A 19,204-nucleotide genomic window follows, 5' to 3' on the forward strand; every position below is an offset into this window, starting at 1 on the left:
ATGATAGACAGTTGGTCGCCTTGTGGAGCGGTTTGATATTTGCTCCATTTCATCTGTTTTGACAGTCCCGATTCGACACACTTCATTTGATATTAAAAAACATCATCAATGGACTTGCTTTCAACACTGATTGTGTTTTGTACCATCAGACTGTGCCACCATCTGTGAATAATAAAGACTGAGCGGTAAATTGTGTTCATGTTTTTTACTGAAAATAGCTCGCTCCTCTACCACTGCAGACTAAACCAGCCGTCCTCTAGTTAGCATAACTGAGGTTTCTAGAATAACTAAAATCTGATAGGATGTCCTGTTTTTCCTGGAACTCAACCCCTCAGAATCCCCATCAAACTGTACTGCTTCCACTTAGTGAGGATATTTCCAGCTATTCCACTCAGAAGAATGAATAATGGGAATCCGTTACTGGGAATGTTTGGATCTTTGGATATCCCATCTTAAAGTGGACAAATTGCTTGAGGTGGATACTTCTCACCATCCATAATCAACTCTCTTCCTCATTGATCCGCCTCTCACCACTGCTGTGCTGTGCCTGGCCAGTGAAAACACAGGGGACAACTATATGGAAGAAAATCCTGTAATCTAAAGTTCGCCACTCTTCATGGATATCCCAAAGGCTTGTCCTGTGGCTTTGTTGTTGCAGCTGTCCCACAGCTTGTCCGAGCTCAATCAATGGATCTTGTGACATGTAAACATTGCTTTAGGTGAATGGACATCAGATGTGAGTGCAGCTGCACCTTACAGCCGATCTAAAACTTCTATCGCAGCAATTATTGGAGTTTATATCGTGGGTATGTCTAAGAATAGGTACACAGTACACTTATTTAATAAAATCAAATAAAATAAAATATGAAATGAGAGCTACCCATTTGCCCAAATAACACTCTCAAACACCTAACATGTCAAAACAAGACAGAAAAAAAGAAACCACAAATATTAATTAGCATAATCTAAACAAAATCTCCCATTAATTATGAAAAATTAATATTTTTCTATTAAAAAACAAAGTTCTTATGTGTTCTTGGGCGCCTGTCAGTCATGGGCCCTTGAATTGTCCTAACTTTTCTCCCCCATATGGCGCCCCTGCAAACAATTACTGTAATGCAACATCTAAAACCCTTTTTGTTTTACCCTTATTATTTTAACTGCAGTGTATATATATATATATATATATATATATATATATATATATATATATATATATATATTGAACATAAGAAAAAGGAACATGTTATATGGCTTTTCTTGAAAGTTCTGTGACCAGTGAATTTTTTTAATTTTTGTGTTTTTGCACATACTATTTATCTCAGACCAATAAAAATGATTGATAGATGATTGTTTCATTCGGAGCAAGAAAATGTTTGGTGACTGGTTGCTAAAATTTAAAGAGCCGAGGATGTTAAACCTTATTTGTCTCATTGTACCTGATGACTTCACCGTGCATTTAGGTCACCACAGAGCAGTGACTTGACATCTTGTATGAAAACAGCAGCACATGCTCTGACTCCGCCTTCATCCTGAATTGAACCAATAGCGTGTCAGAAACGTCTCCGGACGTCCCGCCCGCACGCATGAAGCAGACAAACATGGCAGCTATCACCGACAGCAACATGAACATCTCAACGTCCGTCGCTGGCCTTTTGAATGAGAAACACTGCCCTGAACACTTGCAGGTTTTAAAAACGTTCACGACCGCGTTACGGGACAAGGAATACAGGTGTGGACAAATTCGTGTACTGTCTTTTTGAACGGATACTAACGGTGTTAGCTTACAAGCTAAGCTAGCCTCAGGTCCAACTGTCCGCTAACGTTACCGTCAAATGACGTCCGGTGTGTAAGTTTGCGGGGGTCCAATGGCCCCTATTGTCTTTTATCGTTCTCTGTGTGTAACAAACGGTAAGGTTTGGCTAAATTCAGCCACCGAACCGCACTATTATTCGTATATGTACTTGACTGTACCGTACCCATGAATGTGTTGCTTACAATGACGACTGTCGAGGATTTTGAGTTGTCATTGCGCATTGTAACACATTACCGCTACCGATGATGGCGCAGTTATTACAGTGCAAACCAGCAATTGACAATACTACTTACTTAATGAATCATCTTTTGGAGGGTAGGAATAATCCAGTCAAACTGCAGTTACTGGAATCCTTTAAAAAAAAGGTTTACGCTGGATTTGCTGCTTGTTAAAACACTGTGTTTTGAGGTAGTTAGCTACATTTAATTAATTTAATGGCTTTTTGGCGTTTTCAGTATGTCAGTACATTGGGGCTGTGTTGCATCAACAAGGATTAATTTAATATAATAATAGCTTTTATCAGAGTTTAGAAAAAACAGGTTTGAAATGAGTAAATCCAGATTTTAAATTGAGCAGAGCTCTGTTGAACCATTAAGAATGAATCATATTTGTCAAGAAAGTTTATTTATTAAACAGAATTTAAATTGAGTTTAATCAACAAGGACAATTAAAATAATAAATACTAAAGTGAATAAATACAGATGTAGTCAGCAAGCTGCCAGCACCTAGTACACTTAAAAGAGACAAAATTTTTCATCATTGAATTCAAGCAACCTTAGTCTGTCAAGGAACTTGATTATTTTGCTCAATCCGTCTCCAAAAGGCAGCCATTGTAAAAGTTAAACCATCTCAACTGTAGGTTTCAAGTTAATCACAGTTAAAATTGAAACTTAAAGTCTCTGTGCAACAGAATTAAATCGAAACTAGGTTTAGAGTAAAAGCTAAAATGTGATTTAAATTTAATCTTTCTTAATTTTAAGAGTGTTAAAGTTTGGTACAACAGAATTTAAACTTAATTAATCAGATTTAAAGATTAATCATTGATGGTGTAATTCAACCTGGGTTATGTGATTTATGTAGTAAATTCTGAACTACATATTCATAGTTTTCTCATGGCATTTTCAATATTCATATATTCAATATATTTCAATATTTCACATATTTGGGCTGCCTAGGTTGGGATTTGCCTGCCCTAGTACCGAAAACAAACCTACTTTACGTGTGGTCAGTTCAGTTGTACCTGTGTGTAACAATTAGATCTGATACTACATAGATGATTACGTAGTTTAACTACTTTTAGAAAATTGTATCACTTTGACAAGATAAACATTTTTGAGAGTAGTTAAGATGTAACTTAGCTATTTCATTGTGAAGTAGTAGTACTACTACCACTAGTACTTTGGTAGACTATAGTTTCAATGTAGTTTTCTCAACACAGCTTACCCCTGCCAATTAAAATGCAGACAAAATATCTTTATCCATCTTAAGTTTCATTCTTATATCTCCCTGTTGCCTCCCATGCTCGAGTACCACTGCCATATAATAACCATCCTTCCTTTTTTTTCTGTTGGTCAACTTTGTGCTCTCAGAGATGCTGTGGATGAGGAGGTGTTTTCCAGTCTTCTGAAAGTCTTGTCCCGACTGTGTGACGAGCTTCAGGCTGCCAGCTGTGACAATCAGGATCTGCAGTCTGTCGCCCTGCAGTTGCAGCTGACAGCTGAGTGCTTCAGGACTCAGAGGAACGCCTGTGTCCAGAGCACCCGCAACCAGAGTCTGCTCAGGTAGTAGGATCATTAGATGGTAGAATATGAGACGGATGTTAGAATAACTATATAGTTTAATCAATACATCCTTTACACTGTCTCAATGGGAATTCAGCTTCTAATTTGCAAAATTGTAGGTGTTGTGACAATGCTTTTTTCTTAGATAGCATTTTACAGTATGTGTTCATGTTATTATTTTCTCATTCTTTGTCAAAAGAAAGGAAACTACTTAACATATAGCACGCAAATAAATATTTCTTTCTTTTCTTTAGGGATCTTGGTTTTATTGATATATCCATTAAACTCCTGAGTGTCCTTCAGATCGCAAATTTGGAGAGTAGAGATATTTCCATATTTGAACGTAAGTCTAAAAATTAGATAATTGGTTCTTGAAAACATGATCCATTTTTTAGGAGACCTTTTTGAATACTGACCTATGTTTTATATTATCCTCAATGGCCCAGCTCTTCGTTGTGGGATCCAGTTCCTCGGTAACTTATCAGTTGGAAACCAGCTGTGTAAAGATGACATTTGGAGGCTCAGCTTCCCAAACCTTCTTCTGTAAGTTTTGTGTGCAATAGTTATGTTTTTTTGAACACGGTAAAAAAACCTGTTACATAACAAAAAAAATACAATTTCCATTATGTGTATTGACCAAAAGGTTTCAGTAAACTTTTTGTGTGGGCACTTTGGCGACTCACTGGGCTGAGGTTCATGTTATGTTAAGAACTCTGTGTTTGGAAAATTGGCCCAAGACTTAATGTATATCATCCACATTTCTTTGTGTCTTCCACTCTAAAATAGGGTTGCAGTGGTACAAGACTTTCACGGTATGATAACAGTCTCAGAAAATATTGTGGTTTCACGGTATTGCGGTATCACAGTATTACAGAATTATTATTCTCATTAGTCAGAATGACTCCTAAAGGAATGAAAACGGATTAGCTTTGGTTTAACAAATGTTTTATCACTATCATCAGTGATCATTAAGATAAAACACTGATACAGATAATCAGCAAAATGCCAAATATCGTCTCCAATAATCAGCTAGGCCGATAATCTGTCGACCCAAATGTACATGGTATGATGATCGTCAACTTTCATACAATATACCTTAAAAACGGGGTATTGCTGCAACCCTACTCTAAAACAGTATTGATTTGAAAAACCTGCTGCTTTCTGCAGTATAATACGTATTCAGTTTCATTAATGTAATTTGTGAAAGCTTTATCACAGGCCCTTGTGTACGCAAGCATTTGTCTTCACATTAAGTCAAACATGTGTGAACAGGCAGCTGCTCAGTGTTGATGATGAGAAGGCGGTGAACTACACCTCTATGGTGCTTCACACATGTCTGGATGAAGCCAAGGTAGAAGAACTGTCTGATCCGCAGAACATCCAAGTGGCACTCAGGGTGATGGAGCTCTGCAGGACCCAGCCTGACCTGGACTGGACGTAAGAGTGTGTTTGTGTGCAAAGCAATTTTTGTTTTATATGTTAAAACAGTTAACAGTGTGTGTGTGTGTGTGTGTGTGTGTGTGTGTGTGTCATAACAAGGGATTACCAACTATTATATTCTAATTGTTGGTTAAGTTTTGATTTGGTATTGATTCATTTACAGGGTTCTCATTGCTACCCAGCATTTCCTCAAGTCTTCAGCTCTGGTGGAGAGCATGTACTCTGGGATGTCTCATCAGGAAAGGTACTTTACTTTTCATTTAGTGTCAAAAACTGTCCATAGTTGTATTACTGAAATGGTATACCAGGCAGAGACCCAGGAGGCTCAAAGTGTCAGGGTTCCTCCAGACCATCACTTGCAAAATGTCACTCAAAGAAACATGCATCAACTAGAAAGAGACTCAAAATAACAACAAAGAGATGCAAAACGCCTGCAAAGACATACAAAGTGACTCATAGCAACTACGAAAACGGGAAAAAAAACACAAAATGACCACAAGGATACACATAGCGACTTTAAAGAGATGCATAATGACCACAGACACAAAACAACTATAAATGGATGCAATAAGACTAAAAAATGGACAAAACAATCACAGACACAACAATGACAAAAGGACATGTAATGTCCTTATAATAGGTTCATAGAGGTTCATATAATGACATTATATGCGAGAAAGGAATTAGTAACAGGCAAAAACCAGAATACATGTCATCATTTAGGGCTAAAGCAGAGAGACGGGAACTGATCAAACTCTCATCTTTGGCTACTATGAAACAAGATTGTCTTATCTTATGATGTAACTGCAGCATACAAAACTGCACATTCTCCCAAGCAGTCATAAAAGTGATCTTGAAGACTGAAGTCAGGTGTGGACAAATTAACCAGACACTCTGTTTTTTTGTTGACGTTCTCTATAATTATTCTGTGATCTCAAGGATAAAAGCAATAAGCAATAAGCAATAAATGATCATGTTATCTCAAGAATAGACCTTCTTCTCTTTCACAGAAAATGAGCTTATAATAAACGCCATCCCATCAGACCTCTAAAGACTTTTCTGATACTACAAAACAACCAGTTGTATGCAAGTTGATGAAACGCTAACAAAGCCAACACTATCTCTCAATAAGTACTACCTAGTACATATTAAGAATAATATCTAACACTAAAAGATATTATTGCTGTGTCGTGTGTGTGTGTGTGTGTGTTTCAGATTAACTCTGTTAGAGCTGCTCATTGCCCAGCTACAAGAGGAGCACTCGAAGGACTGCGGCATCCCTCCCAGTGTGGCCCGCTTCCTGGCTAGTTCCTTCCAGACAGGGTGTGGGGCTGTGCTGACACTCGCCACTGGCTCCGCTTCTAGTGATGAGGTACAGATAGTAAACTTAAGCAGTGTGTTTTGCAGGCCTATGGAACAAGTGTTGGTATTATGTTGTTGCCCTTATGAAGGATGTAAACTATGTGTAACATTTGAAGGACTTTTTAGAGAATTTTAGACCCATCCCTAAATATGATCTCGCATCCAACATCCTTTTTATGTGTGACCAACACCTTGGTTGCATTCCCCTGCAGGTCCTGCAGGAGGCGCTGACAGTGATCAGCCTGCTGGATGTGCTGTGTGAGATGACCTCAGACCACAGGCAGTTTATGTTTCTCCAGGACCATCCTGACCTTTTAGAGACCACTGTCGGTAAATGAAAATATACACCAAAACAACCTCTCTGACCTAGTCCACAGCTGGAGTTTGTGGGTACTTTTTGGCCGTCTAATGGTAAATATGTCATCTGTACGCTGTAGACACTCCCTGAAATGGTGAAGGATCCAGATCCTCATCAAATCGCCAAAAAGAAAACAAATCGGGATTTGTGCACACAGCACACAGGGTTCCTGCAGATCCTTAAAAAGTCTTAAAAGGCATTGAATTAATTAATCTAAAAATTAAGACCTTAATTGTTATTAATTTGACTTAAATTAATCTTTCATAACTCCTAAATATGCTCAGACATGGGAAGTGAGATATTATGAATATTTTTTTCTGATGTTGCATTGTACAATCTCAAAATAATTGGTAACATCTATTTTTTGTTAAATGATTTAATAATTTTTTTCTCATCATAATAAGAATCCAAGCAGTAGAGTCTTACACGCAGATTGAGAAACACAGAACTGCCCAGAAATCCAGCCAGAAATACGAGAGATTTTCCCACTTCTGTTGGTTGAACTAAATAAAACCTTTTATGACTATATAATATATTAATTGTCTTCCATGTGTTCTACTCTACTTTTTTCAATATTTGACTTAGATAATCTAACGTTTCTTTCACTGGACAAGCTAAGTCATGTTTTGTATTACAATAAACATTTGGGCGGAATAATATTGTCCTTGTTCAGCTTTGGTTATGAGAAAATTGTTCTTAAGATGAAATCTGAGTGGCATAAAAAAAGTCTTAGATCTGTCTTACCCTAAGCTGCAGGAACCCTGGCTGTTGATAACAATAAAAATACAAAAGACTACAAATAAGTTTTGCACAAATGGCTTTATCCATCCATTTTTTGAGAAATTGAAACCTATAATTCTGAGTTCATCATTTGAATAATAAATCGTCATGGCTTCTACATCTCCTTACTCTGTGTGGTCTCTCACTTTTCCCTCTTTCCATTTTCTCTGCAGCGCTCCTGAATCAGGTGCATGCTATAGGGAAGGCCAGTAAGAATGTTTTCAGTGCTGCTCAGAACTTCTCCTCCCTCAGTGATGACGGAGACCCGTCTCTCCACTCTCCTGTCATCAGCTTCAAGGCCCACCTCATCAGGCTGATAGGAAACCTCTGTTACGGCAACACCAACAACCAGAACCAGGTATGGAATGGATGAAAGAACAGAAAAAGGGTGCTTTTACAACTGATTTTTGGTTCAGTTTGTCTGGACCAAGGAAAAAATATACATTAATGCCTTTTAGTTCCTGTCACACTAACTTGTTTCAATTAAACCCAGACCTGTAAACACAAATTCATGTCAGCTAACAGACAACCCATTCATTAGATAGTTGCGATTATGTTGTCCTTGTAAAAAGGCTGCAATTTAACAGCAGATGGGTGGAAAATAATAAACGAATGTTTGTGAATTTATATGCTTAATGTTAAACACACAAGACATATACTGTATAGCCTAAATTAATATGGTTAAAAATGCACGAACAACAGCAGATTTCCTTTGCAGGTCAGGAAATACGAAAAAAATACCTGCCATTTAATAAATGTGGGAAAAATGTGATGAAAATCGGCTTTACAGAATTACTACCACTGTAATATTTAACCAAATCATGCTGCTCAAGATGTTGAAGTCTGGAGAAAGTTAGGGATTTGGAAAAGGTTAATGGCTGGTATTAGGGGTGGATGATATGGCTGTAAAATAATATCACAATATTTCAGGTTATGTTTGACGATATTTTTGACAATATGACAGAAACAATAAGAATATGTTATTATTAATTTCAAGAAAATACAGCTACAACAAAAATAAGTCTTATACTTGTACAGTGCTGTGCAAAAGTCCACCACAGATTTGTCGTTTTAGCAAAGTTGCAATGAGGAAATATGATTATCTAATCTCAGTCTCTTTCTTAAGATACAAACAAAGAATACAGAGAACATGTACAATGCATTAAAACACCAAAAAGTCAACATTTAGTGTGAACTTCCTTTACACGTAGCACCTCTTGAACTCTCTTGGTAAATAATCTTTTGGTATACCCGAAGATTAATAATGTAAATCTCAATTCTCTCAATTCTGTCTTGAACTCTCTCGAGTTCAAGACATGCTAAGTAGAAAGGGAGCTCACACTAAATACTTGCAACTCACGCATGTTTAAGTTGTTTTTTCTCCTGACATATTTGAGATTTCCTGCATGTTGTGGTTATATTTTAGTGAAGAGACTACTAAAAAAACAAACATTTATGATCATTATAACTGCTAAAATAACAAAGTTTAAGGTGGCGTAAGACTGTATATGTCAACATTGATGTAGTTCGCCTTCAAATATTCAGTAAAAACTGAACAAAAATGATCTCTCAGTTATTTAGTTTGTAAACAACAGTAACTCATAGTGAGATTCAGGTTCTGTGTAAAATATAAATATTACAACAAAGGTCACAGGTCAAGAATGAGGTAAGAGGTCTTTAAAGCCCAACTGGTCTCACTTTGACAGACTAATTTCTACACTAAATTAGCATGTTTAGAGTGCAGGTTGTTGTGGTGGGTTGTTGTGTCAAACCACATAAACTCCTGAAGAACGAGGACAGATGAAGACCACAAATGAGTGTCAAATGAGGCACAAGGCCGTGTGTTTCTGTGACTGCAAGGTTACGAGTTCTTTCAACACAACAACTTGGTTTTGCACTGAAATGTGAAACATTCCCTCCCTCGCCTCTGTGATTTTATCAGTTCCCCTCCATCGCCATCTGTCAGCATCTCACTATTAACATAAAGCACAGATAGATAACAAAGCGAGCGGAGAGGAGTTGGCCTCTATCTGTAGCTCATTATAGACTCAGTCCTACTTAATAGAAACAGATTTGTGGAATGCTTGTGGGATGGCCACCCTCAGTTGGCCTCTCTATAATATTTATGGATGCTGATCTGTGGTCTGTCAGTGGTTTGAAATCACCCCATATCTGTTTTCACTAAGATCTCTTCCAGTAAACCAAATGTCATTCTGTTCACCTTTGGGAGAGATTGTAATTTAAGATGCATGCAAAGCGCTGAACTGCGTGCACCGGACTGAAGTCAGGGTCCAGTCGCTTGTTATTCATCTCTTTATGGGTCTGGACATAATGTAAGCAACTGCAGATAATCGTTTTGAAAGTGGAAAATCAGACCTCGGTGCTTGTGCTAGTCAGCGACTTTGTTTCTTTGACAGTTTCAATGACATTTCCATTTTCTGAAACTCAGCACTTGGTCTCGTTCTGGAGCTCCCACATGTATGTTTGGAGGATAACCACAACGGCAAAAGAGAAGGCAACAGCAGGCAAAGACAATAATTAAGCCTATAGAATCAGACACATGATACAGAGCAGATCACCCTGTTGTGACGGCCTTAGACTAACCCACAACCACACTGCTGCTTTTGCATCGATGTGAGGCTCTGCTAAGGACAGGGACACTTAGGCTGAATGCGTTTTATGCCTTTAAATCATTTTGTACTTGTTTTCTCTTTAAAAAGTGGTTACTGGCTAGACTGCACTGTTTCACCAAACCAAGCAGTTCACTGTAATGTTTCTATGTAAGATTTAGTGTTGATGAGAGCTCTGTCAGCTTTTTTTCCCCAGTAAAAATGGGCATTCTGTGCTTGTATATTTGTGTTTTTCATACCATAGAAAGCAGGGATGGCAGAGTTGTGTGCTGAAAAGCAAAATGGTCCCATTAAAGAAATGTTTCACTGCTGGAAAGAGGATTACTTGATTAAACTAGCCTGTCTATGCAGAAAAAAGATGCAAATATTTTTTAAATTGGTGCTACGTGACCAGAGAGAATGGAGAAACAAGAGAGTGACGTTTGCTTTGCTCAAGAGGTAGAATACCTACAACTACCAGAATGCACTGTGATGCACTGGAACAATCAACGCTGCCACTGGTGGGTTTCCTGTCAGAAAACAATATGGCAGCGGGCTGGTAACAAATGATCTCAAATTACAGTTAAACAGTAAGATAAAAAGTGTTTCTGACAACATTTGAGGTGAGGAATAGGCATCGCATTATCAGAATCTTGGTTCATATTTGATCAGCGCTGCTTTGTTTTACTGTTTGATCTTAGTTTTATCAGCATCTGTTTCCTCAATATGGGAACCAGTTTGGCACCCACTTCTTGTTCACAAATTCTCATCCTACAGCAACCCAACATTACACTAAATTTTTTTACTGAAGCCATTTTACCTGAGAAGTAGAGTAGTTTACAGCAGTAAACACTGACGCCTCCCAGCAAAAGGGTTCCTGATTCGAACCCTCCGGGTGGCTGGGGCCCTTCTGTGTGGAGTTTGGATGTTCTGTCTGTGTAAGTACAGGTTTTCTCTGGGTTATCTGGCGTCCTCCCACAGGTTAGGTTAATTGCTGACTCTAAGTTGGCCAAATGTGAAAATGTGAGCTTGAATGGTTGTCTGTCTCTATGTGTCAGCCCTGTGATAGTCTGACGACCTGTCCAGGTTGCACCCTGCCTCTAGCCCAGTGTCAAGTAGGATAGGTTCCAGCCCCCCAGCGACCCTTAGAGAGGCTCTCACAATTTGTTTTTGTAATTTCAAGTTTTCTGTTGACCTAAAGATGGTTCATCTAGACAACCAATACAAAATGTCCTGACACATGGTGTAATATAATCACAGAGAAAAAAGAATATCCAGATTAAACCCATAAACTAGCATTTATTGAGCAAAGGGGGCTGTCAACGAAAGAACTGTTCCAGAACTGATATAAAATTGTGATAACTATTGGGATAAAGTCCAGTGATGCCAAACATGGAGAATGAAAGCAGACATGTTTACCAGTCCATTCTTGTTTCCTCAGGTGAGAGAACTGGAAGGCATCCCGCTCATCTTGGACAACTGCAACATCGACAGCAACAACCCATGTATCCTTTTGTTAACATAACTTGATGGTCTGGAAATACAAACCCATCTGTGTTTATGTACATATATTTCAAGTTTATCTAAATCATTGTTCATATTTATGCCCAGAAGTCATTTTAGGCCTTGTGTATCTTATCCTGGCACTTTCAGAATTGAATTTGGCATGTTTGCTGGTGGGTTTGCAACCAAACACAAATGTTGCATCAAGCTCTGATTGCCTCAGTGTGTGCAGGCTGGCTAACAAAACCTGTTGAAATCTTCACACAGTCTTCGCCACCTCTGAATAGATCTTTGTGCACAGCTGGTCAGCAGTGACTAATTGGCTGTATTAGTTGCTGCAGTCTGTTGGGCTGCTTGCAAATGCTACTCATTGGTTTGAGATGTGTTCAAGTCACCTCACTGTCAGAGTTAAGTCCTAATCATTATTTAGACCACAGTGGTGCTTTTGTATTCAATTGCATTTTAATATTTGTTTCTTCTTTTTCTTTCTTTCTTTTTTTTTTTTTTTGATCAGGCCCCGTCTACATACATATGAGAAGCAGAATATTCTAAACAACCGTCAATTTGATACAATGCAACATTACTAATGCTCTGACACATTGATGCCAAGGGAGTTAAAAATATGTCACTGCGTCATATTGCATTACATCTTAAGGGTACAACATGCGCAGTTAAGTCTGGTCTGCACTTGCAGAAAGGCTCAAAAGCTGGCGTACTATTGTAGGACAAGGGGATACATCCGCAGTCAAACTTGGGTCTGAATATGTTTTGTACAAAAAAATAAGGATATGGGTGACAGTTACAGTAACACAACTATTAAAACATATGCAAAAAATGTAAGAAATGCTTTCTAACTGAAACTGTTTTATTGTACGCATCCATTGGAGCGTTCCCACATAATTCTGTCGGGCTGAGTGCACTCAAAGAGCACCTGAGAGGACACCATCCCTTTTATTTGTAGCAGTCATTTGCAGTCGCCCTGCTTCATTGTGCAACTGTCATACCCCATAGTGCAAGTGGAGTCAAAGACCGCGTCACAGCCTTCATTTAATAGCTTTGGTTCTGAATAGCCTTGATTCACACAGAGCTTATCTCACCTTAAGTGCCATCCCAAACCAATTAGCGAGAAGTGGACATGGGTTCTTAAACTCTCCAACAGTGAGCCTGCATCGATGCTGACTTACTTAAAACTTATATAGACATTTAGTCTTAAGTTAAAGGCTGCATAGTCTTCAGGATCAAATATACCCTTCTCTTTGTTTGATTATGAAGTGTTGCGTATTCACAGGGACTACTGCAAAAATCTTAACTTCAGAGTGAAAAATGAGAAGACAGAAATCCTGCCAAAGCATCATGGTAGTAAGTTTTATTTTTATTTCTGTATTTAAATGACAAACTGAAAATATACAAAAGTTCAGGTAAACATTAGCAGCACGTAAAAAATGAAGTAAAAGTGTCTCAAATACCTATGAACATAAAGTGGGTGTAAGTTTTATTTTTCTTCACGGTAAGAAAAGTTACAACAGTTTGTTTTTAGAGGAATATTTGTCCCAGAGCTTGCTGATGTATTAATACCCTGCATCCTAAAGATGGGTGCTGCATTGGGCTGTGAAGATAACTGCGACAGTCACATTTTGTAACAGAATGGTAGTAGGACGGTCTGGTTTGGGAAAGGCCTGTGGTCAGCTGGAGAGGCATGATAAAAACAGGTGTGAACAGAGCTCTCTCTCAGCAGTCCATTTTGTTTGGGTCATATTAAAACCAAGAATAAACAGGGTCGTTGTCACTTCTTTTTTGAAGAAGTATTGGTTCACATAGATTTACTGGTTTATCTAATGCAGTGATTACTTTAAGTTGAAGGTCCACCTTGAAGTGAACATGTACATGTGATGTGCTTTTAGTGCCTTTTTCACAACTGTTTGCCAGGCTTTGAGAATACGCCAATTTCTGTTTAATTTGGAGCCCACTGTTGGTCACTGAGCTCTGACCCCTGAGTCGTTCTCATCTCCAGCCCCTGCTGGGCATCCTGCTGCCAGCTGCTATTAGCTGGTTGAATTGAGGGCATTATGCCAGGCTGTCTTTTAACCAGGTCAGTCGTCTGAGAAGAGCCTTTGTCCTTGTGCTTCTCTCCCATACATGCTCATACACATACAGGCACATACACTCCACTGCATCTACCTTTTTCACATAGGTGTCAGCATTTGTTTCTGTCAGAAAAAGACTGTCAAAGAAAAGAAAACGTTTGTTGATTTATGCGGGAAACTCGAGAGGGCTGAGTTGAGAATGTTTTGTATCACAAAACATAACTTGTCTGCAAAACTCGTTTGTTTGTTTGGCTGTCTGCATACTCAGCGACCTAAGGCGAATACCAGGCACTCAGATGTTTGACATCCTGAGTTCGACATAAAAATGTTTGGCCTGTGTTGCATGTACAGCTGTTAACGTCTCTACCAGTCTGCCTTTGACAGCTCAAGCCTGTTTTTTCATGAGGTTGTAAATGCGTCTTTTTTTTCAGCTTTTTGTATATGCTTATGTGAAGTGTGAATTCATTTGTTCAGGTGGTATAAAACTGGTGCAAAGTGTTGTTTTTGTATTCATCTAAACTATGACTGGGATATGAATTTGAGCAATTAGTAACGAGCTATTTTTGTGTTTTAAAATGACAAAACTTGTATATATCGTTTAAAAAATGGGCTAAACCAAGGCACTCTTCTTCTGATAAAAAGCTTTATTATCAATGCTAGTTCATAGTGGAACAGATCAAATTAAGCCAACATGTTTCGGGCACACGCGGCCTTCATCAAACCCCAGATAGATCTATAGAGTGATTCATTCCCTACAATTGAAATTCTTATGTTACTGTCCTTAACCAGATACCTCCAGTTATCAGCCAGTGGGCCATCTTTGCCATCAGGAACCTCCTAGAACACAACAAGCAGAACCAGGAGCAGGTTGCCGCCTTGGAACGCCGTGGCACCGCAGACTACTCGGCGCTCAGGGAGCTGGGTTTCCTGGTGGAGGAACGAGATGGAAGCTTGCTGCTCAAAACTGTGAGGAAAGACTCTTGAGCACCTCAGAGGAGCAGCCAGGAGAGAGGAGGCCCTCAACCCGCACGCAGGTTCATGTTTAGAAAGGAATAAGGTACATGTGCACACGCATACACCTGTGTGAACATGTACATCAATGTTACTTAATGCTTAAGCTTCATCTGCAAGTGAATTACAACTCCACCACTAAACACATACATTTTGTGCTTGTCCAGATTAACTGACAGCCGCAATGCTGATAGGCTAAAAAATGCTTTAGAATGAGATAATTCCATGAGAGAAGTACGTATAAATTACTTTTCTACCTCAGTAATGCTTGCACTCATGCCCAAATGGGTGTTAGATGTTCTCGATACACAAAAGGCCCATGGGGTCCCCCTGGTATAAAAGAGGTCAAGACATCAGGAGCTCTTGTTTTGTCTTGACCTGAGTGTGGGAAATGAAGAGTTTGGGAGAGGCGAGCACACGCTGGTACCTTTGGCAGAGCTGATGCTTTGTGGTTTAATCCAAAGACAAAGAGCACCACAGTGTCCGCGCTTTTCACTTTGCACAGACACTGATGCTACCAGCAGGGGTTGGGGTTTAATCCCAGGCCCATAGTGACTTCTGCAGTAACCGCGAAACAGAGAATGACCAAAACATCATGTAATCAACCCCCTCACCGCCTTACCTATTTAGACGGTGGTGTCGTTGCCAGAGGGACAATCAAGCACTTAAAATCATTCATCTAAACAGGCATGATATTATAATTATAATGTTAGGACCTCCAAGTGCAAAATGCAACACTAATAACTGACGATATGCATGTTTTGTCTCAGAAATGCTCAGTATACAGCATGAGCTTCTCATTTTATCTCTGCTTCTTCTATTACTGTTATAATAGGCACGAGTTCCATACTCAACATAGTCTCATCACTTTCATCTTTTTTCTTATCATCTCAAGGCCAAAATACGTGGGGCATAGACGCAGAATGCCTGCAGCAGAGCACGTCCGTTATAATCAATTGAAGCTGCTACACTGACCACAGAAATCGCACTCACTGGTCAATGCTCTTTTTACGCAGTATTTTTTCTTCACACGAGACTCTGCAGGCTCCAGCAGGTAAAAACTACACAGCGGTGTGTGAAAAATGAGTACAGTTTGTTTAAATTGATTATGTACCAGAGTCAATGTGATGCAGCAAATCAACCCTGTGGGTGTTTATTTCACATTCAGATAAATCTATCAAATCAGCGCATCCTGCAGTTAAAGCAATCCAGTTAATTAATTTATTACCAATTAATGTAGCATACCGTATGCTTCCAAACCCTGTAAAACCAACTGCATTATTTCTTGGCAAAACTAAATACACGCACACAGTAAGCTGGCAGCAACCACACGCATCAAAGACCCTGCACCGCATCCGTGCTCTATGTATTTTGGCTGTTATTCTTAAAGGAATTCGCCTGCAAAATGACCACTTGTATGTCCATTACTCAGCCTGTGTTATGTTGAATTCATAGAGAAAACTTTCTTTTCCCAGCATGCCTTCACAGTGAACAAAGGATCCCAAAAAGGCGAACTTTCTTAATGAGTTCAAGTAAAAGGGGGACTACGATTAACAACAGAAAAACTATATCAAAACATCCGTTTACAAACTCTATGGTCGATTCGAGCACGCCTGGACATGTGTGTAAGTTTGAGCTCGAGTTCAAACACACACACATGCACAAATGTACCTATAGGCACACTACTTGTCCGTGCATGAGACTGATACTGTTTAATTATTTGAAAGGTTTTCACATAAATGTTTGTGTTTGGGAAGTACTGAGCATACGACTGGATAAATGAGACTTGGATTATAGTGCACAAGTTGTTGGAAAGTTTGTAAAGGGATGTTTTCATAAAATTTTGCTGTTGCTAAATGTGGTTATACAAATGGTCATTTTGCAGTATTTCTTTAATCTTTTTTCATTCCTGTTGCATAGTACTATAGATAGATAAGGTATTAGGACTCCTGGCATGCTTTATAGATCATTAACCATCTTGCTTTGAGCGGTAGACTGCTTCTCTTCACTCTTCTCTATATTTGTACCAGACTGCATAGACTTTCTTAGAAATTAAGTTAATACCGTACTTCCTATATGGCTGTGGCTGTTTGTATGCATGTGCTTGTGCTTCTTTCGATAAGAGATAGTGATTCCGGATCAGTAGATGACGGATTAGAGCATCCTGAAATTGTACATCCTAAGAGTGAGCGAGTGAATGAATTAATGAATGAGTGAGTGAGTGAATCAGACCATAATCATTAGTTTGCAGAATGACATCCCTCCCTGTTCCTCCCGTTGCTGGATAAGCTGAACAGTCCTGACACCTCAACAATGCAGCGCTTTACAGGCCTGCCCACACCCTGCTCCACCCTGTTTGCTCTGCCTCTGATTTTTAATGACAAAATGTATTGAAACAATCGGCTGGACTCTCCCCTCAATCCGCCGGCATAGTGAAGGGAGCTTATGCGGTTCCGGTCCCCAGGATTTCAGACAGCTAACAAAACAGCTGTTACTTGCGCTTGACTGGCTGGCTGCAATGCTTTTCAGCCCCACAGGAAAGAGGCTGTGCGAGTCAGCCGGGCTGAATGAGGTGGCATGGCCGCAGCCGTCTGTTCACCTCCTAACACATTAGTACCACATCAGTCAAGGCCAGAAGTTCTTGTGTTTCCCATATCAGCGTTTTATTCCATCGGCCTCTTCTATATTGTATTTGTGCCTTCTGGTTTGATATTTACCTTCAGCATAAAAACACGTTATCAGGGTGTAAATTATTTGCTATATGTTTGGGTCAAATAATGTTTATATAATGCTTAATAAAGTATTATGCGTGACAAACAGTTTTTTTTGTAATGGTTTTCATAAGGCCAGTAGACTGAATCACAATTTTTGTTTACAATAACTTCCTGATAGAAAGCCCCAACGTCCAGTACATAAAATGTAACAGCGCACAGCAAATGCTTTCTCAGTTGGTTAGTTTTTAACCACCTAAAAAAAAAGCTCACTTAAGAAAAAATCAATATTAGTCTAAGTGTACGCTAAATTTCGAATATTTTCACCACCATGTGGTCAGACGGCAATTTCAGACGTGGAATTTAAGCGGTTATATCAAAGCCACTAGACTCAGTTGGCAAAACCAGTCATTTTACTTTGCAGAACACTAGAGCTGCTGGTCTTTCGCCGCCTCCAGTTGGCGTATAAAGTGGTGAAAATAGGGGTGAGAGCTAGCTCACCTTGTAAAAGCCATGACACACCAAACCGACATTAGAGGACCAAACTGACAGCCAACCAGCATGTACGATCTGTGCATGCATGAGAGAAAACAACCCTCTCTTACAGCAGACGGCGGCTAACTGCCAGCTTGATGTGCTACGGCCTTAAGAGTGTGTGCTCCCGATAGGCTGAAGCCTTTGCAGCGGTCCGGTTTGATTCCGACCTGTGACCCTTTGCTAAGTGTCATTCCCTCTCTCTCTCTCGATAAAAGGCAGAAACACCCAAAACATAATCTAAAAAAAAGTGGTTTAAAATGCTCAAAATATAGCATACACTTAAACTAGAACAGGTTTTTGTAGATGGCTTAAATATGTTTTTCTGTGGCCCCATTCACAGCAGTACATTTCTTAACTTCCACGCTGACAGATTTGGTTTATTAAAGACATTAGCAAAGTAACATAGAGCATAATATAGTCACAGCAGAAATGTCAGATAAGTCCGACCATCGTGTTTAACTCGATATCTTTAAACATTACAGGTACAGCTGAAAATGACAACAAAAATTAACAAATTTGCCGATTTCAAATTGGCTCTGCAGTTCAGATCAATTGCCAGTTGTCTACCCAGAAATGATAGTTTTTGTTAATGCAACATCACTGTGATTCAGTCTATGAGGGCCAGATGTGACATAACACACGAGGCATTAAAAGGATGCTCAAATTTTATTGGTAAAAAAAGAAAAAACACAACTGTCCATGTTTGTAAGTGATGCAGACTTTGATTTTGCCACAGAACAAATAAACTTAAATTAGCTGTATTTAAAACTACAACTATGTTTTTAGAAGCAGCGATGAGTTGATCCTAGTTACCAAAAGGGCCATGAAGACAACTGGAAACACAGAAATCTCTTCAATCTAATGCTGCACAACTAGTTGGTCGCTGATGCTTCCAATGTGTTATTTAATCGCAATTCGATGTGTTTACTCAAATACTTAACAGCGGTTTGCACAAAATTTCCTGGACTTTTCCAACACTTGATGAATCACTCGGCTTTCATGAGCTACGTTGAATTCTGAAGGATTGTATTGAGATGGACAATCTGGGCTACTTTGATAAAAAAAACATGTGGAGTATTTACAATTTAGGATCAAAAAAACATAAATTCCAAATAATTTATAGCTCTCAAATCTGAATACAATGACATTAGAAAACACTTGTAAATAGTGACTTTCTTTTCCATCTATAAATGACATAAAGTGCCATGTTCC

General features: G+C 39.0%; 1 protein-coding gene across 1 annotated transcript; it reads left to right on the plus strand.

Annotated features, from left to right (window-relative positions):
• The first annotated feature begins 1,584 nt into the window (after nucleotides 1–1,584).
• atxn10 (ataxin 10) lies at nucleotides 1,585–17,561 on the plus strand. Its single transcript, XM_042511172.1, has 11 exons — nucleotides 1,585–1,732; nucleotides 3,406–3,597; nucleotides 3,852–3,940; nucleotides 4,044–4,140; nucleotides 4,870–5,034; nucleotides 5,201–5,281; nucleotides 6,253–6,409; nucleotides 6,612–6,729; nucleotides 7,711–7,895; nucleotides 11,588–11,651; nucleotides 14,533–17,561. The coding sequence occupies exons 1-11, from the start codon at nucleotides 1,587–1,589 to the stop codon at nucleotides 14,715–14,717; spliced, it is 1,479 nt and encodes a 492-aa protein (XP_042367106.1). The 5' UTR covers nucleotides 1,585–1,586; the 3' UTR covers nucleotides 14,718–17,561.
• The last annotated feature ends 1,643 nt before the right edge of the window (nucleotides 17,562–19,204 follow it).

The sequence above is a fragment of the Plectropomus leopardus genome, chromosome 22 (assembly GCF_008729295.1).
Source record: "Plectropomus leopardus isolate mb chromosome 22, YSFRI_Pleo_2.0, whole genome shotgun sequence".
Lineage (NCBI taxonomy): Eukaryota > Metazoa > Chordata > Actinopteri > Perciformes > Serranidae > Plectropomus > Plectropomus leopardus.